This window comes from Stegastes partitus, unplaced genomic scaffold (assembly GCF_000690725.1).
Source record: "Stegastes partitus isolate 25-593 unplaced genomic scaffold, Stegastes_partitus-1.0.2 Scaffold829, whole genome shotgun sequence".
NCBI classification, from domain to species: Eukaryota; Metazoa; Chordata; class Actinopteri; family Pomacentridae; genus Stegastes; species Stegastes partitus.
Window position 1 is genome coordinate 274322 of NW_007578560.1, and position 22936 is coordinate 297257.

Here is a 22936-nt window from a genome sequence, read left to right on the forward strand (position 1 = left end):
GAGAGAGAGGGAGAGAGAGAGAGGGAGAGAGAAAAACGATAGTTGTCAGACTCAGCCGGCACTGGAAGCACTGTACTGTACCTGCTGCCATCCGATCGCTGACTGTTTCTGTGTGCTGTACACATACCGGCTTTAGGTCACACAGGCAGTTCTTTTTTTTTTTTTTTCTCTCTCTCTCTCCTGACAGAGCTGGCGGCCTAGAGACAGACTGAAGGACTAGCTGTGTGACAGGTAGCACAACTGTCAGCTGTCGGCATTCAAATTTGTATCTTTCTTTTCTGGAGGAGACAGGGCGACAGAACAGCAAGGTTTTCTGTCTTAGTGACTGTGTGTGAGCGAGTGCGTGTGTTTATGTGAGCACTCGGGAAGCCGGACTCACTCCAAAAAATGCCTTCGTGTTCCCCGGACTGCTGCCTATTGCGGGCCGTGGAGGTAAGACCGCTCTGTTTCTCTGCCTCTTATCTCTCCTTGTGTGTCTCTGCCTCTCTATGCCTCCTTCTCTCTCTCTCCCTCTCTCTCTCTCCCTCTCTCTCTCTCTTTATTTTTTTTTTACAATTTAAGACTGGCTCTCTTTGAAGTACTGCCATGCTTAACCAGAGGCAAGAAATGGAATGTGTAAATACTTGAAAGGCCGAAGACAATTTGTCTTTTTCAAGATGTGAGCAGAGCAATAAAACAGAGTCAAATACGTCAGCAGCTTTGAATGATTGAGGCTTTTTCGTCCTGAGCATTTTTTTATTTTTTTTTTTTTGATGGGGAGAGTGCCTCGGGCCTGGTTTGTGCAAACTGAGATGCTATAAGCTGGTTCTTTGCTCAGGAAGAGAACAGAATTTCTTTGTCATGATATATTATGTGGGAAGCATGCATAGATTACATGTGAAGGCTTAGTAGGCTGAATTCTTGTGTAGGCTAAATGGGCTGCTCTAGTTTTCTCTGTGGGCCATTAGATATGGATCCTCCTGAATGTTAATGCATGACATCTTTTGAATAACAACCTGTGGACACTTGGTGGAAGTAAATTTAGGATGTTTTACCACATTAGGGATGGCAGTTATATGTTTTTTGGATCGCACGGTGAAAGAAAGGCTTATCTTCAGCATACCATACTCCTGTAGATGTCTGTATATAAATGGGTGTCTCTCACACAAGTTTTATCTGTTGAGCACCTGATTAGGCATTATTTCCAAAAAGCACATACGTTATACCAGCAGATAAGTGTGCGGGTATGTGTTTGAGTCGGTATGATCAGTGGAAACATACTGAAAACAGGTGTTTCTCTGAGTTGGGAAAAATATGTAGTATTTAAGTGTGTATGTGAATATTAACATTTAAATACGTGTAGAATTTTAATTCAAAGTTCTGAGGATTTTTGTCTTTCTCAATTTGGGTTGTAAAGCGCATAGACTATTGTCATGTTTTAACTTAGGATACGTGCGGAAATTTGCTTTGTAAGCTATAATTACAAACTCCAGGCTCACTTCCTTTAAACTACAGTACAATATATACCCAGCTGAGCTGTGTTCACAAGAGCAGATGCTTGTTATACACTATAGTATATTTGCTTTTATATTACAGCAACAAGTTGTAAAAAGAAGTGCTTGTCTGTGATTTCTAACACCACAATTACTACATAGTCTTGGATCTATGTTCTTTTCTATTGTGTGCTGTAATTACAGGCCTGTGCATGCTATAGTTCTATATGATAAATACCGTGACGGTGTTTGAAGAAAATTGCTGGCTTCACCCATCTATTAGGCTGAATTTTCAAAAATGATTTGTGTTAAAAATGAGTAGATCAAAACTCCGTGTTCCCTGTGGGGTTACCATGAAAAGTCATATTTAAACTGTCATCCTATTTTTCATTCATCCTTTGTATTTGCTGAGTTGTCGCATATGAAGGACGCTTGTATAACTGTTCTTTTTTGTATTTTTTTTGTAATTAAAACACTGTTCTTTTGTTTATCTAACCACCTTTATGTGGTCTATTTTCATTCTAACCAAATCCTCTCTATTTTCCCCTCGCAGATTGTGAAGATCTTCAGTGAAGACGGCATGGGTAAAGTTGTGGAGATCCCAGCCGACATGACAGCCAGGGACTTGTGCCAGCTCCTGGTTTATAAAAGCCATTGTGTGGATGACAACAGTTGGGCACTTGTTGAACACCACCCGCTGCTAGGGCTAGGTAAGGGGCAGAGTCCTGCAGGCCTGAAACACTGTTCGCATACACACAAAAGCACCCACAAACACACATGAACAGAAGGTCTCGTTTGCCTACATAGAAACTCGTAGGCTTTTGGGTGGCCTAAGACGTGCAACACAATCACTGACTTACACAGGTGCATTCAAATGTATGCATGCATGCATGCATGCCCGCATACTTGGACAGACAGTTGAGGCACATATTCTCACGTAGGCATGTATTCAAGCATGAGTGCATGTGCATACTATCCAGCATATGCACGCATAGAGCCATAATGTCCAGTGATCTAATCAAGTACAACACGGTGGCTGTGTGGAAAGTTGCTGCAGCAGAGAGCAGAGTTACTTTAGCAGTGACAGGTCGATTATTTTCTGATTCAATAGGGAAGAGACAATTGAAAGAAGATACAATAGGGAGGAGACAATTGAAAGAAGATTCAATAGTGAAGAGACAAATGAAAGGAAAGATCTTGTCTGAGCTGCATGTACATCATTTGTATTGGAGATATAACAGTCGCTGCTAAATGACAGACAAAGTGGTAGAAGGTGATGAATAATCCTGAAATCTGACATTGTTTGAACCTGGTACTAAATACAGTTCTTTTGGGATTAATTAAGTCATTGTTCTGTTATATTTAGCTGATATATTTGTGGCTTTGGTGCATATGGGTATGCTTAAATGAAAAAGGGGATGTAAGTCAGCCAAGGTTATTCCATCTAAGTAAACAGCAGCTTCACTGTAAGAGAAGACAGTGTGTCCCAGGGTTCCTTATTAGAGCTTACCAATATTCTGCTCCAGGACATCTCGGGAGAAGCTCCAGAAACTCCCTCAGGTCTCATCTCATAAATTCAGCAAACACATATTATCATACATTTTGCAGTCTGATGTCTACATCTTTGGGCTCCTTTGAGCCTTACGGAGCAATCTAGTTTGCCGTCGGTTGTTGAGATAAAGATTTATGCCGTTGAAGCAACAGAGAGTGCTGTATTTAACAACCTGATATTTTTTCGGGCTCATTTAAGGTCACAGTTCCACCTCACATTGTTATGAGCCCTGGGCTGCTTGTTAAAAAAGACTGTTAAGCTGAATGCGTGATGTAATTTTTCTTCACTTGTTCATGAAGAGGAATTACATTAGGGGCTCATAATGGATGCTAGCAGATGAGACGCTACGGAGAGTGAAAGTGATAATTGATTGTTATGGATTAGGAGAGGTACTGATGTAACTGATGAACTCTGTAACGTAACCTTTCTCGACTTTGTCTTCTCTGTATCAGAGGTGGTGAAACATAATAGATCCAGCACTGTAAATGACATGTCAGGGAGGTGATGGCGATGATTGATGAGGAGTTTAAAAGCCTTTTCTTTCGTGTTAGAGGTTCTTTAGTTGGGCAGTGGATATACACCAACACCGCTCTCCTGAAAATAGAAGCACTCACTGCACCAGACAGGGACCTCTCCACTAATACAGTGTAGAAATCATGATAGTTGTGCGCACTCAAAAATGAGGAATATCGTTCTATGTAGAATACCTGATGTAACAGATTTAATTCAAGTGCATTTTAATTGTCTGGCCGTTTATAATTAGAGGCAGCATGTTATACAGTAGATTCTTTATAGATTTTAGGGGTAAACACAGCTTGAGGTATTTGAGAAAGTGGAGTTAAGGTAAAGCTCGCTGAAGTTGGCACCGACTCCCATTTGTGCTACAAAACCAGAGCAGTGACTGTTTGGACTACCACATAATTGTACCACAGCACCTCTACTAATGCAGCATTCAGGCGACACAATGAGAACTCAGCTCTATTCCAGGGGCTAATCGAGGTATTTTAACTTGTTGCTGCATTAAGTAGAGCTTTGCATTTCTGTCGGTGTGATTTTTTTTGTGTTAGACTTGGCAATATAACAGTAGCTTTGGAAAGTTGTGGCCAGCTGAACGTTAAAAAAACCCAACCTCCCCCTGAGGAGAGGGCGATTATAAAGCACTTATGGAAGACAAGTTGAGCCTGTGCTCTCTGCTCATGTCTGTACAGTTAAACAGATGTGGGAGAGAAAGGGGGGTGTAATTTTATATAGAGCTGTGTGTTTGGTAGCGAAACATAGTGCAGGAGGAGACGTGGTGAAAAACATATGTGAAAACATTTGACTCCTCCAACTTCTGTCAGTGCATTTTTTTTTTTAATTTTTTGTGCTGGTTGTTATGCTGTCAGGTGAAAGAACTTCTAGAAAATGTATTGCATTATTCAAATTACAGGTCCCATAGCTCTAACCTAATATTTCACCATCCATCATGATCTGCTTACATTTCTCATCACCGCTGCCAACACGATGCTGCCAAATACAGTTAGGTTGGCTTGTTGTGAATGACATCATTTTTTGGCTCGGAGTAGCTCCATTCTATTATAGCCCTTCTTCTATTCTGGCGCACCTGTACTGCAACTGTGTTCTTTTCACGTCTGGAATAACTACCTATCATATTTAATGTTTAGAGGTTTCAGTAAATGAGATGCTGTTTGTTAAAATTGAAAGGTTATGCACTTTCCACAGCAGATACGTAACCATCTGACTGGATGTGTGTGTTTGTAGATGTGTGTGGATTTGTCACTATAACAAAATAATATAAAAAATAATCACGGTCATGATTATTGGAAATATTTTGGCATGATTCCATTTGGTTGTCGTTGTTGTCCCCTCTGTGTGCTGTCACATGTGATTGAGATATTTTAAGTCTTGGTTTTGGCCTATTTGTAGCTCTGTTCGGTGTCTCAAACACATACTTTTTAGAAGCATCTTTCTGTGCTGTAGTTGAAAAAGGTGGCTAATTGCTTTTCAGTCACAAGCTGTAATTCCATTTGTCTAAATTACTTTAGCATTAAGTGTTGATTTTATGTTTTACTAGTCCTCTGTGTATCTTAGATAGATGTATCATCCAAAAGCTGTTTGCTGATGTTTTGCATCATGTCGAGAGTGTAATAAAATAGTTTTATGTCTTTCCGTTGCCAAAATACATATTTAAATGAAAATGTAGCATGGGAAAATACACGCAGTGCGCTTGTGTATGTCTGCTCTGCACACACATGTGCCGCGATCCTTAATGTGTGCACATGCAAGTTGGGTGGGAGACGAGAATAGAAGCTCAGAGAGAGTAGAACAATACAGCGTTTGAACAGAGAGGCTTATTCCTGTACGTCGCTGCCCACTCAGTCCGCTGCCGATCGGGATGAAATGGCCCTTTGAGATAAGTGACATTGACCTCTGCTCATCAGTTCCAAAAAGGTTAACAACTGCGGGACAGTGAGGTGCTGCTGCCGGGGTGAGTCACCATCACGAACATGAGTGAGTCATCAGACAGGCGACGGGATGAAACGGAAAGAGAAAGACGAGTCGTGACAGTGTGAAGAGATTATGACGGAGGGGGAAAAGAGGAGGGGGAGCACATGAAATGAGATAATAATGAGAGATAAAGCTGTGCAGCTAGATTCCTCTGAAGTTCTCATTTTTTCTTTTCTTTTCTTTTCTTTCTTTCTTTTTAACATCAGTCCAGCCACTTGTATTGCAAAAGTTAAGCATGTCACACAATTTAATTAGATGGACCGAGAAAGAAGGGATGTCTTTTATTAACGACATGACAGAACTTGTGAGGTTGCTGGAAATAACTGACTCACGTCCGGGTTCAATGTCACAATCCAGAAATATAAATCACCGAGACCTCTGACCACGTTCATACAAGGACACGCTTTTAGATGAATCACAGCTTCACACTGAAAAACCTGGACCTCATCATCAGTCACAGCTGGTTTGATGAGCACAAACTAATGAAACCAGTCTGGAGCTCCAGATCCTTTTACGCCACTGATGAAACCAGGGATTATTTTAATTTTAGACCCTGTCACACACCTTTTATTTTCTTATGCTTAATTCTTATTTATCGTGTGGTGACAGCGTTCATGTATACATCCTTTAAAGCTTTGTGACGGTGTAGTAGCACAGTGCAAATTTGTGTAACACGAAGACAGCTAGTGGTTACAGAAATGATACGAAAGAGTAAATGTAATTGGATGGATGAACAACACAGATTGAAAAAAAAGACCAAACACTGCACTGATTATAAGAAGATGTTGCTTGATTTGCATTAAGAACAGGTGAAATAAAAACACAGCACTCATCTGGTTTTTGTTATTTTTAGGAAAATCAGACTTTCAGACTTAAATTTAGCCTAAATTACTTCAGACTGAGTAATTGTACTTTTTCTTTCATTTGCATTACGCTGTTTACTTTCTGTTTCTGACTTACAACAAAAAAGCTTTTTCTTTTGCTATATGCATTAAAAACATTTCTGTGCTACTGTGTATGTTTCACTTTTCACTTTTACGGCTGTACGTGTTTTATTTTTTATAGTTCGCATATTTGCATGTGTAGGATAATTCTGAAATTATTTGCATAACGCATGCTGAACTCCTGCATTGTTCTCATTCGTCTCTCCACCTGTCTCCTCCCAGAACGGTGTCTTGAAGACCACGAGCTGGTGGTTCAGGTCCAGGCGTCTATGAACAGCGACAGCAGATTCCTCTTCAGGAAGAACTATGCCAAATATGAATTCTTCAGAAACCCCCTGGTAATTTATTCTTCTTAGACATTTCTTCAGTTTTCGTGTCACTCCTGATGTTCCTATGTTGAAATATAACTTTTGTTTCTGATTTTGCTTTTGCTTTTGTTTGTTTTTCATTCTAATCTTTTTTTTTTTTTTTTGATATTTTGAAACAAAGTGTTGCTAAACGGCTAGAACAATGGCACCACAGATCAGTCAAATGAAAGAGTGTCTGGTGCAATAGTATTTATTTACTCTAAAGTGGGACTATTTGCTGCTATGACAGGCATGTTCCTTTGACAAAGTGTCTATCTTCATTTTATGTTCTTGTGAAATATTATGACAGCTGACTGCACTAATGAAATTTGCGTGACGTCTCTGTTTCTGTCACAAGTTCTGACCCTATAATTATTTTCACGGTTGCTGACATTCTCTGCCTGTTTCTCTCTGTCTTTTTCTCCACCTTCTTCTTTTTCTTCTTCTTCTTCTCCTCCTTCTCGTTCTTCTTCTCCTTCTTCTTCTTCTTCCACCAGACATTTTTCCCAGAGCACATGGTTGCATGGTGCCAGGAAACCAATCATACAATTCCACCATCTCAGCTCCTTCAGGTACATACAGCACGCAACATTTCCCTCTGTGCCTGTATTTCATTCTCACTCCTCTTCCTGACACGCACACAGTTTAGTTTACCTCAGAGTCAGCACCTGCTACGTACTGTACAATCAAGCTGGCATACCTCACCTCTGACCCTTAGACAGTATGTCTCGTCAGAGCCTGCAGTAATAACTACTGTTGATCCTCTGTTGACACATGACTGTCTCGGTACACACACCGCAAGCCCGGCACTTGTGATGGATGGAATTAGGCAAACAGAAATAGAACATACAGTTCCTCACCTATTTGTTGTATATTTGCACAGTACAAATTCACACTTGTGTGTCACATATGGATTTTTCTGACTCACAGAATACTCTGAAGTTATATATTCTTCTTCACAAAAGATAGGAGTAAAAAAAGAAAAAGTCTGGGAGAAGTCACAACAAAAAGATTCTTGGTATTCTGAGGAGCTTTGGTCTTAATGGATGGAGGGTTTACATGCAGTCTGGCACTCTCCTGTATCATGTAATGGAGCTGTCAGAGACAGAACCACAAGTGGAATCCTTCCCTTCATCCTTTACACTCACAGAAAGCTTTTAACTCCCCTGCTGATCATATAGATGTTACGCTCGGTTATGCTCTACATAGAGGAGTCAATAAATGAATGGGAATGGGGTTGAGCTGGAGTCGTGTCAGGAATTCCCAGTGTTTGACTTCTTCTAAACACAAGATCTTTGCACTCAATTAGAGTGCTGTCCAAACCGAGGCGCTTTCAGCCCATCCAGGTGTTTGCAATATTAGGCATTATGCAAGAAGCATATGTCAGCACAAAAGCGGGAAGGTGTAGTGCCTCAAAGAGAAAGCTTTTTGAATTAACATTGCGTGTGAACGTGCGCTCCTCAAACGCTGGAAAATGTACACGCATGAGGCCCACAGTACAAAGTTTCCAAAACACTGGGAAACATGTGCTTTAAATATTGAAGAGTCCTCTGGAACAGTTTGTCTTTCAGCTGCAAGCCACGAATCCCAAATCAGCTTTAATAACTTAACCTGCCACTTCATGGTGCGATATTTTTGTAAAACATAGAAACCGCAAACTCCAAATACTTCTGGCACCCACAAGACAATTTAAGCTTAAAGGGTTCCCAATAGGAATGTACTCTATGTATGTAATGTATGTTGACTGAAGTGTATTTGTCTTGGTAGGCACATTGCATAACACGACACTTTGTGTTTATGGCGTTTTTCTTTTTTGGTGTTTTGCAACAAAAAAAAAGAAGCTAATTACAGGCCTAGCACAAAGCATAAAGAAATCATGTGCATGCTGTTTATACTTATTTATGCATAAGTATATATACACAACACTGTCAGGATCGTGATACCCTTTGATTTTTCAAACAGTAGCACAACGTCTGGCTTCTTTGTGGTTGCTGCTGTAAGAATTTAAGCTGCCGTCCATCTCAGCCGCTCTGCTTTAAGTCTCGTACTGATGCAAGAAGCCCAGATGACACTATTCTCTGACAAAAAGCTATTGCCTCCTGTCTGTAATGCCTCTACAGATTGTCTCTGGCTGTGGCAGTGACAGAGAGCTTACAGGCTTCAGATGTAATCCAGCGGTGCCCTCCTGAGGCAGAGGGTCACTGACAGGAGACATCATGGAGTGCACAAATTCAAAAATGATTTGTATTTCTCGCTCCCCCTTTTTTAGAACTTCCTTGCAACCAGTAGCTGTCCAGAAATCCAGGGGCATCTGTATATGAAGGACGTGGGGAGGAAGTCATGGAAGAAAGTTTACATGTTCCTGCGGCGCTCAGGACTCTACTGTTCTACAAAAGGAACCTCAAAGGTAACAGCAACGCAATCTTTTTCATCTTGACGAGACAATATATTCCAGTTTAAATGTAATTACCTTCAAAGAATCTGCCTGTGTTTTTTTTTTTTTGATGGTGGTCTCCCCCGTACACACCTCTGTCAGTTTACCTCTAGGCGGTTTCTCTCTGTGATGTCCTCACTTATTAATTATTTCTGTCTCCAGGAGCCCAGACATCTACAGTTACTAGCAGACCTAGAAGACAGCAACATCTTTACTGTCATCACAGGCAAAAAGCAGCATGGTGCGCCCACAGACTACTCGTTCTGTATCAAGGTGAGTCTTGGATGACAGAAGTGAGGCGATATCTCATTATGAAAAACTGAAATGATGAAATATTATGAGCTGAGCAGTGATTCATATCCTGTGCAGCTCCCTGTCTTAGAAGAAGGGTCTTGGCTTTCATATGTAAATAAGGGCACTGAAGCTCTGTAGCTAAATGTTTTGGTTTCTTCATGTGCTATATATGTAGATTAAGGGTTAAAAATTGTTTTATGTTATTTTTAATTCCCTCAGTAGTGCTGGTTTGAGGCTGGTGGTGAGAATAAAACATTATCATGCAGCTCTGATTTCTGTAAACTGCTGATTTTGCAGCCCAATAAAGGCCGAGGGGAGATGAAGGAGTTGAGGATGTTGTGTGCCGAGGACGAACAGAGCAGAACCTGTTGGATGACGGCCTTCCGACTCTTTAAGGTAACACCACGACAAAAATATATCCTATAACTTTGATGTGTTTGGTCAAAAAGTTTGAAAATTTCTTAAAGTTGACTCAGAAATGGTTTTGGAAGTAACCTCTGATACCACCAGCAAACCTTTTACCGTTCACAATACACTCATTAGGAATTCAATAGCTTTCGTTCACCAGTGTGTTCCTTTATTCTTTACAGTACGGGATTATACTGTACCAGAATTACAAGATTCCTCAACAAAGAAAAACCTTACTGTCACACTTTTCTGCTCCTGTGGTAAGTTTCATTCTTTATCTGAAATGAACTTTAACAATCGTAAATTACGTCCTTCTGTCGGCATGCTTTAAAAAAAACATCCCACATCTTTGACACAAGTAAAACCCTGATTGCGCAGAAATACTTTTGTAATGCATTCATCGGAATAGCTACCAAAGCAGTCTGACAAGTTTAGGAGAATGAACCGCCTGCCAGTGCAGCTGCACCTTGTCTTGCTGCTTTTGTGTTTGCACATTTTGACTGTGGTGTGTCTTTGTCTCCCCCTAGCGGAGTGTATCAGAGAACTCCCTCGTGGCAATGGATTTCTCAGGGAGAATAGGCAGGGTGATCGACAACCCAGTAGAGGCTCAGAGTGCCGCCATGGAGGAGGGACATGCGTGGAGGGTGAGGCGCAGTTTTAATGTTATCGCTGTTAGTGTTAGTGTCAGATTTCACTTAATGCATTCAGGTCACTATAAGCCACTTTTCTGAATACAGTAGGTTTTTTATGGTGCTCAGACATTGAGGTTACCTTATTTAAGGTTAAAAAGAATTGTACAATACGATAGTTCTACAATTTATTTGAGATTTTTCTTTACTGTAAAGAAATGCAAAGCCTCAGCATCGTGTGTCAAGAAATACTGCAGTAGAAATGCCGATCCTGAACTAATCAGATCATGAACTAATCCCCATTGTGTGTTCTCTGTGTGGCGTCTTTCTCAGAAGAGGAGTCAACGAATGAACATATTGGGTTCCCACAGTCCACTACACCACTCCTCACTAAGCTCGGGTAAATGCAGAGACACCAAAGTATCCTAAACGTTTTTGCAAATGTTTTCGGTTTATATGCTACATCAGATTCTTTGGACATATGCTTACATATCATGATTTCTTTCATTTTCCCTTTAGTCATCCACATAGCTCAGCTGTGGTTCCATGGCAGGATAACCAGAGAAGAGTCCCATCGTATCATCCACCAACAGGGACAAGTAGATGGGTAAGTTGGCTGAAGAGTTTATACATGCAGTTTTCATATTCACAAAAGAGCAAATTTTATATATATACTGAGTGAACCTTATCCGCACAGTTTCTCACAGGGAATTCTTTTCTCTTGTTTCACAGGTTGTTTCTGCTGAGAGTCAGTCAGAGTAACCCCAAGGCGTTTGTGCTTACATTGTGCCATCACCAGAAAATCAAACATTTCCAGATCCTACCGGTGAGCATGTCTTAGTATGTAATGGGTTAAAATACAGTTTGCGCAACTTTTGGGTCTGTTTTTTTTTTTTTTATGTAGCAATTCTTTTTATCCAAGACATTCTTCTATTTTGGAAGTCAACAAACCAATCCTAAACCTAATCAAAATGGCAAAAGCCTGCTGTAGCCTATACAGATCATATTGTTGCATTGGTTAGCCAGTCAGCTATAGATTGTTGCTGGTGATTTCCATTTATGTTTGTGATCAATGTCATCCCAGAGGGCAATGCATGAAAAGATAAAGTAAATCTAGTCTTTTGTGTATCTGGAAATCAAGAAATATAGAAAGGTTTGCAATAATGAGAAATACATGTGAACTATTGCTAACAAATCCAAACCTGTAAAGCAATGTTTTAATGTTTTGGTCCTTGATAAGAAAGTCTGATGTTGTCTTTTTCAACTCTTGTCTTTTTCCCACATGCTGTGTCCCTGTTGGGTTATGCTCTGATGCGGCCAGTGTGAAGAGGATGGCCAAGTCTTCTTCAGCCTTGATGACGGCGCCACCAAATTCACCGACCTGATTCAGCTGGTGGAGTTCTACCAGCTCAACAGAGGAGTGCTGCCTTGTAAACTCAAACACCCGTGCACCGTCGTGGCCTTATGACACCTCCGGATCATCTGACCCCTTTGAACCCTGACACTTGACCTGACTCTGCCTAAAAAACAAACAGAAACGAAAAGAATCTCCTTGTCGGCTGGTTCTTCTTTGTTTTTATCTTTTTAAGAAGCTGGTGAATTGACTGATGTTTCGTTGTCGTTGTTTTATATTGTTGTGAGTCCGCTGGAGACTGCTGACTTGTTGGATTTCTTTTGACTTGCATGGAGGTTTGAGGAGTCGGATGCACAACTCGGTCACTCGTTTTAAGAAAAGAAGAAGATAAAGGAAATGAACACTGCCATTTGTGTCAATGCTGTTGCAAAATCTTCCACAGTCTTGCTCCCATTAGTCATTAATAAGCATGGGCCCTCAAGGTTTTAATCACACAGCTCAACCGTAGACTGTATTACCCTTCAACTGGACAATCAGCAGGACAATTCAAGCTTTCGTGTGGACCACTCTGCTCTCGGAGAACAAACAGTAGTTTCATTTAAGCTTTTGATCACACATCCTCGAAGAATATACTGTAGATGGAGAGTTTCTTGTCACTTAGTACTCATTAAAGTGGGTGTGGCCTTTGACGGTGCATGACCTCTCCACTGGCGCATTACTTAACTGTGAGATGGTGCCACCGCCCTCTAGTGTCATAGGCATGCATGGACGTGTCCGAATTCAACATGGATGAGATTTGGAGGCACCAGAAAGGTTGTGTTTTTTTTTCTCACTCTCTCTCTTTTTGAGATTTGGAGCTAAAAAAATTGAAGAATCTGGAACTATTAAAACAAAGTATTTTGTGGACAGTACAAAATCTGCATTGTTTACCCTTTCAGAAGTGTATTCCATCATTTCTGATCACACAGGGTTTCTTTTCTTAATGATGCATCAATTGCAGTCATGTATTGTTAGCAATATTCTCTTGAATAATTTTGTTTAACGTCGACCTTTTGCATTCTGGATATTTGCAACTCTTCATCATTCACATAAGCTACAACAGAGTCGCTCTGTACTCGTTCTACTATGTACATTCTGTTGCTCACTTCAGCTCCCCAAAGTATTTCCCAGGCAACTTCCACAAAAACGAAAGAATTCTAACCAGACAGGCAGTTTTGGTGATCGTAATGTTAAATTCAGGTGCAGTGGAGGAAATTAGTAAGTGCAGCTGCATGTCGTGGTTTTATCTATTTTCTTTCACTGCAGGCAAATGCATAATGCTGCCAAGTGCAGAGGATAACATGAGCCAAAGGAGAGTATCAGTTTTTTGTTTTTTGTTTTTTTGTCTGATTTTCCTAGCCACAGCACAGGGAAGGTTAACCACTAGCATTTCCTTCAAGAGTTTTACCCAAATAACTGACAGCAAGTCAAAGGAAGCAAAATCAATATTAATCTGCGTCAAGCTAAAATTGCATCGACCCAGAGATGCAGCGGATCCTGTGGGGAACAATCAATCCCAGGTCTTCACCCTATTTTCATATATGTTGCACAAATTACCTCCTATCTGTTGGAAGTCAGTGAGATGCTGTCAAACGTGCATGTGGCTAGAAACATGGTTAGGTTTGCTCTGACACCAATAGTAGACTCCGTGCATTACATTCCATATAATGTGGCCTTTTTACTACCTGGAAGTACTTGTAAGAACAAACAGTGTTACCTATAAATTTACTGCCCCAGTAGACACCACCTCTTTGTAGATCAGGACAGAATGTTGACAAAAAAGCTAGCTGCTAGGACAATGTGGATAAAATGTGTAGAGAGAGAAATTCATCACAATATTCTAAAAAAAAAAAAATGATGCCTGCATGTCCTTTTCATCTTCCTCCTCACCCACTCTCATTACACTTTCTTTATCGTACAGCTAGATAATACTGTTGGAACATACTCAGTGGCTTCAACAAAAAACAGAACATTTGAGGACTTTAACCCGCCTCCCTTCATTTGAGTTCAGTGACATGTACGTGATTTGTTTTTGAGTGCCGATGATGAGAGTATCAGACGGAGAACACAGACAGACAACTCGTACAGAGCTATTTTCAGGGCACTGGATATACTTTATGACCCAGACAGAGCAATTTGATCAAGAATCTTTTTTTTTTTTTCTTTGTTAAAACGAGCCAAGGTCAGCCAAACAAAAAAGTATTTTACTGGATTTCTCTTTGGCCGAGTCTACAATGGAGCTCCTGTAATTAACTATAGTGAACTCCCAGGGAATTCCCAGAATTTGACAGCTGGGATTTGACTTAAAGGATAACTCATAAAAGGCAGAACCCAGGAAAGACACAGGTAAATACTGGAAGTTCTTGGTTGGATTTTGTCACTTCACAGAAGCCACAACCAGTCAGTTAGGTTCAGAAATATCTCACCACAAAGCTTTTGGTTTTTTTTTCTTTCCTTTTGTACACATAAAATTTCTTGAAAATTTTTAGTCCAAGGCTTGGTGGTAGGGTTGTCTAGGCAACCAGCCAGCAGATTATTAGAAATCTATTTGTACTTACGTACATCAACAGCCATTTTTGTCTTAAGGTATATTTAACATCTGAGATGCATAATAGCAGCACTATATTGACACTCTGTGCATGGTCACCATTATTTATCTAAGAAGCAATGACTTTTTTTTTCCTTTTTTTTTTGTTTTGTTTCTATTGTTGCAGGAAAATGTATTTATTTATCTGGATGTGACTGATTACTTGAAAATTTTAGATTTCTTTTTCTCAGCGCTGTTCTGTACTGTTTTCTTTTGTCATTACCATGAAATGATTGACCAGTGTGATGATTATTATAACTGTAATGACATAGCCTATATTGATGTATTTTTTTCTTTTCTTTTTTTTTTTTTTTTTTTTAGCTTTGATTATTCAAAAATAATTTTGTCATGATCAACACTTGTTATGAAGTGATGTTTAAGCACACTGGCATCCGTAGTGTTAAAATTATCATTCCAATAGACGACAAGTGGAATGTTGTGAAACTAATAACAAAAAATACCAGGGTTTCCCAAAGCATTAGCCACTAAATTATAATTTTTTAAATCCCATTTTTAATTACTGTTCTTATTTCTCCAAAATCTGAAAAAAAAAAAAAGAAAAAAATCAAGAACCCACTAACCCACTAGTGGGTTTCAACCCACTAACGTTTAAAAGCCTCGAATTTCCTTGTTGTCCTGTAGTGAGCTAAAATAGAAAAACATAGACGTGGATTATAAAAAGGTTTTTGGAAACTGGGTCAAGTAAGCCTCAACACTCTCATTGCTCACTGTTTAAACGCCTTGCCTTGAGGACAGAATTTTAGAAATTTAGATGTAGGACAAAACTTTACATTCAAATTAAATGTTTTCATTAAAATCTTAAAATGCTTAGATTAGATATGATTAAACGAATGGATTACCCTGCAGGCACAATAAAGCATTATCAGAATTTCTTTTTTCTCAGTTCATACCCTTAAAACTGCAACAATAAGCTCATATTGCATGTAACTCAAACCGTACCAGAGCATTGATGTTAGATCCTAACAGCATTGATGTTATGAAAATGGGGGGAAAAAAGCTTATTTTTATCATTTGCATGAATGTGGATCTCGAGTTTATTCTGTAGGGATCCCATCACTTGTATTTTCCGAATGGATATTTGGCGGAATCTGGATTATAACAAGACATAACTTCTTTTATGGTTGCTGAAAGTCATCTTGAGCTATTGACTTCACTGTCATGTTGATTTTAACTGTCAAACTATTCTAAGTCTCCTGTGATTCCGCCTGCCCTTCTGCACTCATCCTCAAACTCCCAATATTACTTTTTTTTTTCTTTTTTCTGATTGATGTGAAATGTAGCAGACATGAATATTTGAGGAACAGGTCAGGTAGCCTTGTAATGTGTAGTTTCTATATGCATAAACTTTTACAGGATTTTTTTGCTCACTCTAAATGCAAAAGGCCGAAAGTAAATTCAATTATTGAACACTTGGACAAATAAATAGGAGGATTTGAAAATCCACATTTTTACACTTAACAGAAATGAATGTAACTGGGTTGCTCAGGGCTGACTTGGAGCATGTTAGAAACTACTGGTCCATCAAGAGACTTTAAGTACAGGATGATAATGGACTCCATGTACAGGACAATGAACATTTGAGTTGAATTAAGCTGGGATTTGCGAACGTTTCTCCATCATGTGCACCACCCATCTGCTAGTTGTGATTACTTGAAAAATATACTTGCAGAAAATTGAGTAGATCCTGTACTATTTAAAGAATACATTTAGTTTAATAGTGCTTTTAATATTATTGTTGAAGCTGTTTATTAAAATACTGGCCTGGCTACCTGAGCTGATTTATGGCTCCATTACCAACATGTTAATTATTTAAACTGGCATTAGGCAATGACAGCCGAACAAACTTTCAATTTTCATGCTATCGATTAGATGGCAATTTAGGAGAAATTGTAATCTAATCTGATTTATGTCGTCATGTTGTAATTGTGTCTTACAGATATACGACGCTCAAAAGTGTAAATGCAATTAGTGGAGAACATTGTCAATTTTGGTAGCCAGGTATTTGTAACCACAGATGGTGCCTCTGATGACCCCTCTTCCTGTGCACAAACCAATCCTAACATGTGGACCGAGCGACAAAGCCACCGTTCACACTCACAAATGATACACAATGTAATCAGTGGTTGACAAATACAATTCAGAAACAGAAAGCTGCGCTCTGTGAATCTGGCTAAAGCTGTTGGGAATGAATGCTTGTCTTTTCAGCTGCAGTTTCATAATACTTTTGGAGCTCACAGTGAAATGGCCCTGATCCTGCAAAGATGGATTGATCTATTATACTCTTGACTCTTGTGCATTTTCATAACATTGTCACAATGCAAGATACCATGGCTGTACAAATGACTAAAGTAAAAAATATATATATATCTATATATAAAAATATAAACTATTATGTATTTCAGGGAATGCAAAAAAAGAAAACAGTAACTTATCTCTTTTTGTAAGGGAGAGCTCCTGTATTCATAATGTGCTTTGCTTCAATCTGTAAATAGTTGAATGGCTTATAAATCTTAATTGTAACCTTTTCAGGTATTTTTGTACAAATAAGGGACTGATATATTCTGTTTATTGTAATTAGAATAAAACATTAATACATTGATATAAAAAAGCTACACTGTGTTTGTCTTTATGTAGGGAAGGAAGTAACACTAGATTTCTATCATAGATTTATACGGTGTTTAAAGTCAATCTATCTGAATCCCTAAAAAAAAAAGAAAAAAAACATACATAAAATAAATTGTAGTTTGTCTCCTGGGCCAAATAATCAGATTAAATACTATATATCCAAATCTGCAGAAAGAGCAACCCTTGGTTTTGCCACCAGATGGTGCAATGCTACAACAAATTAAAGTGCTCTAACAGGATCTGATGGACGTAATGTAGGAAACATTTTAGTGACAATTCACCGGGAGCAGACTAATCCTGAAAAGAAGTCATTATGTGGCACATGCATGCTGATACAAATGAGGTTAATGTGGGGTCTACATTAAAAACACTTGGAACTGACCCTTTGACACCATCTGTGTGTCACACCCTTTGGATTATCAGTCATGCAAAAGTTGTGAGGTTTCAAGGCTTAAAGTTTTGTTGTGTGCAAAGAAAAAAAGATTAAAGATTAAAATGTCTGAAAGCTTTGCAGTCTATTGCCAAAGTAACTTTACGTAACGTTTTGCACAAGCATCTTGAAACAAGGTTAGTTTTGTTTACGTTGATTTTTCAGTATGTTTGGGCAAACATTGGATGGAGGAAATCTAAAACACAATGCAGTCTAATGCAGTGGCCCTGCAGAAAACCACTAGTCTTGCTAATTTGAGGAAGTTTACTATTTGTTGGAACTGTGACAGAAAAGTAAAAAAAAGGATTATGGGATATAGTTTGAATCTTGATTCAAGCAGTACTTGACTTTCATACATATATATATATATAGTTTTAGCTTTGAATGGAAGTGCTGCATGACTGCTGTGTGGGGTTAAAAGGTTTGATATGAGCATTAATCATTTAGTCTAATTTCACCATAACCTGAGCTGCAAATTTCTGAGTTTGGGACTATTAACTAAAAAAATAATAACAAATTGTTTTACCTAGTACTTTAAGTGTATATTGTTTCCTCACGGCAGAGGTGCTGTGAGTGTGCTCCACTCTGTAAGCCTTGATAAAACATTTATTTTACAGGCATGTACGGTTGGTGGTGTTGGCATAGAACAAAAAAGCAAAAGAAGAACAAGACAAAACAAATAAAATAATAATAATCCAGCAATGAGTAATGACTGTTTCAGTAAAGGTGCTGTAGGGTCAGGAAACTATTCTGCCAACAAGGATAAAGTGAGCAGATGAACCAGTCAGTCACTAGGAAGCTAAACCAGAGTGTCATTGCTGGATTCAGCTGGTTTCACCATGAAGAATGTGAGCTGCTGCAGTTTGTTGGAAGATCAACTTTGTAAAGAAGACTTCTCGTTACTGATTCTTTTTAGGTGACATATGAACACATGTTTTAACCAGAACTAATTATCATTTTGTTGCCTCACCAGCGTCTGCTTTGACTTCACTAACTGACTCATCAAAAAGAAAGTTAGTTAGTATACATAAGACACAGCTAGTCTTGTGTATGCCTGTAACAGAGTGAAGCTCCGGCTGCCTGGTGCCACTTTAGGAACTCACCGCTGTGTTGCATCTGACTTTCATGTTTTGTCCAGTATGACCAGCTGTTTAAGCCTACCAAGCTAGCAGCCTGTGTAGTTGATTTCACAATTTTAGTTGGGGTGAAGAAAAAGTTCTCTAATATTGTATAAACTATAATATTCATGAGACTAGTCTGCTGGCTAACCCAGCACCAAAGGACCAACAACAAACCACTGCAATAAAAAACTTGCTTTGCCAAATGGGTGGGTGGACTTTTTCAGGCACTGCGGGATACCCTTTTATGCAATAAGGCTTGAATTTTTTCGTTCCTCACACCAAGGGTTACATAGTGGAACTAGGCGCTCACCATGGAATGATACTGCAGAAAAATCAGGGCAAAGTGCAACACCTGATGTAGAGCAGCCTTAAGGTCAATGTACAACTGTGTGCTGAACTTCATTTCAGCTGTATCTAATCATTACACTTATTAGTTAATATGTGTTAATGCTTACACTTAGTGAGCTGCCCTTTGTGATGAAAAGCAGAGACGATGGTAACTCAACAGTAGCACCTGGAAAGCACAACAGTGACACACTGCTGCTTCGAAGCAGGCAGATATCAGCACTGTTGTGGTGTTGATTTACCCTCCTAACCAGTGCCTTTGTATAGCCTGGCAGAGTTCTTTTGGCAAATAAAAGCATGATACGGTTTGGGGGGGAGGGAAATGGTGTACTGGATAACATTTAAGTTTAGGCAGAATTTGAGAAATAAACTCTTGCATGCTTGGTTCATTCAAGACAGAACAGCCTGCTTTCATATGACGTCAGTTTCAAGCCAGTGTTGTTGCACATTTTGAGTCTGTTTTTGATTTTTATGAATTTCCCTTTGCCTTTTTCAAATCAGCTAAATAAATTAATTTAATAACAGCTCACAAGTAAAAGCTCTGTTGCACAACTCTGCTTTACTGATGAAGTTATAGCTGACCTTACCATTGGCTCAAAACTTTTTCATCATGTTTCCTCTGTTTGTAGTTTCATTATTGAAATATTGCAGTGAATGATGCAAATCATTTCTTCTTTACGTGTTAGCTGTGCTCCTGGGCCTGTTGGTTCAGAAGCCACGTTTATAAAATTGGTTTCTCCAGAATTTTTTTCCTCATTTTTGCCCCCCTTTTTTTTTTTTGCTTACAATTGGTGAGCTTCCATCATTTACACCGCAATCATATCCCCAGCTCCGTTTGGTTTTGGTTCTCTACTGCTGCTAGTGTAAAATTCATCAGTGATGAAGTCTCCTTATTAGACAAACATCAACTTGCAGGTACATTTTGTACTGATTCAACCCCGGCTCTCAGGGTGGTTGACTGACGTTTCTACCCCTTGATAAATGTGTGCTATTGGTGTGTGTCATCAAGAGTTATTGTGGTTTAATTCTCATTTTATCAACAATGCACCTGTCAGTGTGTTTCTTTGCATTACACTCAATCATACTAAACATATCCCACACTCCATTTGCAACTGTTCTACTATTGCAAATTCACTTAATTCCTTTGGTAACAAGGCACACCTCCTGTTCCAGTCGTTCCTGTAAATATAACACAACAGTTTTCTCAGTCCTGGCACAACTTTGTCCACACATTTGTACACATTATCCACAGAACTCCTTTGCAAACAAGGCTACCTCCTTCACAGAACAGAGTTAACAGACTTGTGAAATCTTTACCTGACCTTAACTGGGGCATTTTTTTCTTTGTAGATTCTATTCGTTTTTTTTGTTTGTTTGTTCTTGTTTTTTTTTTTATGCAAGTAGGATTTTATTTTTCATTGAGTTATTCATAACAATCATTTCTTGATTTCAGTAGAAGGATTTACATATTTACACACAAAAATGCGAGTACTGTTATTCTTTCTAACCTAACTTCACAGATGAAATCATATAAGGCGCAAGCTAATTTTTTTTTTCTCCAGACTTTGCATGCCCATATACTGATTATTGATTTTAAATTTCTCTTTTGTGTTTTCTGATTCCCACATCATCCGTAAACTAAGCTGAGGTTACAGACATTACATTTTTTAATTGGATATCAAAGCCTTGTTTCTGAGGAAGACTGAAGTGACAGTCAAAACATGTCAAAAAGGTAAAACAGCTACTTTCTAAATAACTCATTGTCTGCTAAGAAAAGAAACTTTTATAATCTAAAATCAGAACAGACAAAATGAACCTGATCACGCTGATATCAAAGTCACCTATTATGCCATATCAGATGTATGAAACTCCATTTTCATACATATTTCTCACTGAAAATTATTGCAGAATCTATTTAAAAACATTATTTATCAATACATAGGCTCCAGCCCCCCCAAGACCCTAATGAGGATTAAGTGGTGTATAGATAATGGATGGATTTATCAATACTTAAAAAAAAAACAAAAAAAAACAAAAACCTAACAATATGGCTGTTTTCTATTATTAGTATCATTTTTAAAATAATAACGCATTGTTTCTAGGAGTAGCCAGTCATCTATGTCCATATTTGTGTACCCTTACAGCTTGTGGTCAAATATCTATTTACATACGTGCATGTGTGTGTAGAGAGACACAGTCATTGCCGCTTTAGGAACTCCTTGTGAATCAGTCTTCATTGCGTTGGCCATGAGCCCTGCTCCCATTGGCTGGCCTGGCGGGGGTTGGTGGGTTGGGGGTGGTAAGTGGCAAGATAAAAGGAGCAAATGTCTCTTGTCTTGCTTGCACACACACACAAACAAACACACCAAGCACCTGCCTGCCTGTCTGTCTGTCTGTCTTTCTGTGGTCGCTAGAGAAGAGGGAGAGGATCCAGTGTCCAAACAACATCGCTGCTGAAGCTCACACCTGAAAACGTGAGTATACACACTCACTCACGCACACATCCATACAACATGTCTAATCCTATTTGAGATAAGGATAAGGATAAGGGCTCTGCTTCTCAACAAGGGAAAAAGATCTGCAGGGTGAAACACTTGTTGAATGATAGGGCACCTGTGCAAATGGAAATGTTTATATGCTGTGCCATTTGAAAAGGCAGGCAATTTGTATGAGAATATAGTTAAAGGATTGTTGTGCAGTTTTAGTAATTTGTTGTTGTAGGACTGCAAAGGATTTAGTCTTAACGTATTTGTTCCTGGATTGCACCTGACTTCGATGTCACTGAATCTTTTCCTTATTATTTAAGTGTAACGTTGATGTGATTAAAGAACTCTTATTGTCACCATGTTGTAAACAGGTTAATGAAATTGCCCTTTGGCTCTCTGTGTTGTTAGACTATAACTGATTAACAACAGTGTGTGGAGACAGACTATAAACTCAGTCGAGGCATTCAAAGGTTTTCTTTTTGCCACCGAGCTTTTCCGTCCACTCCAGACAACAAAGTGAAAGAAAACTAAGCTAAGAGGCTGGCTTAAAGTGTAAGAAGGTCAGTGGTTCATACATATGTGTAAAGGTCCCACAGCGTGCCCTCTTTCGGCGAATGAATGAAAGTCTCACGTGTCTCCAGAATGTGTCTTTTAATTTTTTGGCTCAAAATATTGCAAACAAAGTTCCGGTTTTAAACAGTCTGTTCCATAATCTAAAAACAGAAAATCCATCCATCCATCCATTATCTATACACCGCTTAATCCTCACTAGGGTCACGGGGGGGCTGGAGTCTATCCCAGCTGACTTAGGGTGAAGGCAGGAGACACCCTGGACAGGTCACCAGTCTATCACAGGGCTACACTTAGAGACAGTTCAGACAGGACACTTTGTCAGATTTAACCATTTATTTGAGATCACATACATTTAGTTTGGCGGTGACTCTGCTCGTGATGCTCTGAAACGATCTGCACAAGCATGACACAGATAATCCCTGAGATCACAAACCCCCGCAGAGCCATGAATTTACAATTTACAATTTTTCGAATACAGTATGAACACGAGAACAGGAGACCACCTAATAGTCTTCACTAACAGAATCTAGATTACATAGTTCAAGGTACAATAATGAACCATCTGCAACCTACAATCCCACGATATGGGAAACACCGGGGTTATATGAGATTGAACTGTTTTTAAACGGTGGTGGTTGGGGAGGAGGAGGAGATTTGAGGATCTGCAGAGGCTGGAGTAGCAGCGATGTGGTGAGCGTGAAGCGGGCAGAATGAATGAACGCTGCCTCAGTTATAAAGCACGCTAAGTGGGTGGGCTGGACTTTAGC

At 39.2% G+C, this 22936-nt stretch overlaps 1 protein-coding gene across 3 annotated transcripts in view; it reads left to right on the top strand.

Moving 5' to 3' along the window:
• The window catches only part of LOC103365332 (growth factor receptor-bound protein 10-like), a 69630-nt gene extending 52433 nt beyond the window's left edge, over nucleotides 1-17197 (top strand). For 2 of the 3 annotated variants that reach the window (XM_008292750.1, XM_008292751.1), the window contains exons 6-17: nucleotides 2026-2182; nucleotides 6699-6814; nucleotides 7321-7395; nucleotides 9093-9230; nucleotides 9420-9530; nucleotides 9849-9947; nucleotides 10142-10219; nucleotides 10487-10603; nucleotides 10922-10988; nucleotides 11108-11195; nucleotides 11321-11414; nucleotides 11910-17197. In XM_008292750.1, coding sequence (XP_008290972.1) covers nucleotides 2026-2182; nucleotides 6699-6814; nucleotides 7321-7395; nucleotides 9093-9230; nucleotides 9420-9530; nucleotides 9849-9947; nucleotides 10142-10219; nucleotides 10487-10603; nucleotides 10922-10988; nucleotides 11108-11195; nucleotides 11321-11414; nucleotides 11910-12056 — 1287 coding nt within the window. In that variant the 3' untranslated portion in view covers nucleotides 12057-17197. The remainder of the gene's footprint in view (nucleotides 1-2025; nucleotides 2183-6698; nucleotides 6815-7320; nucleotides 7396-9092; nucleotides 9231-9419; nucleotides 9531-9848; nucleotides 9948-10141; nucleotides 10220-10486; nucleotides 10604-10921; nucleotides 10989-11107; nucleotides 11196-11320; nucleotides 11415-11909) is intronic. The other variant, XM_008292752.1, reaches the window with a different exon arrangement.
• Nucleotides 17198-22936: the final 5739 nt, after the last annotated feature.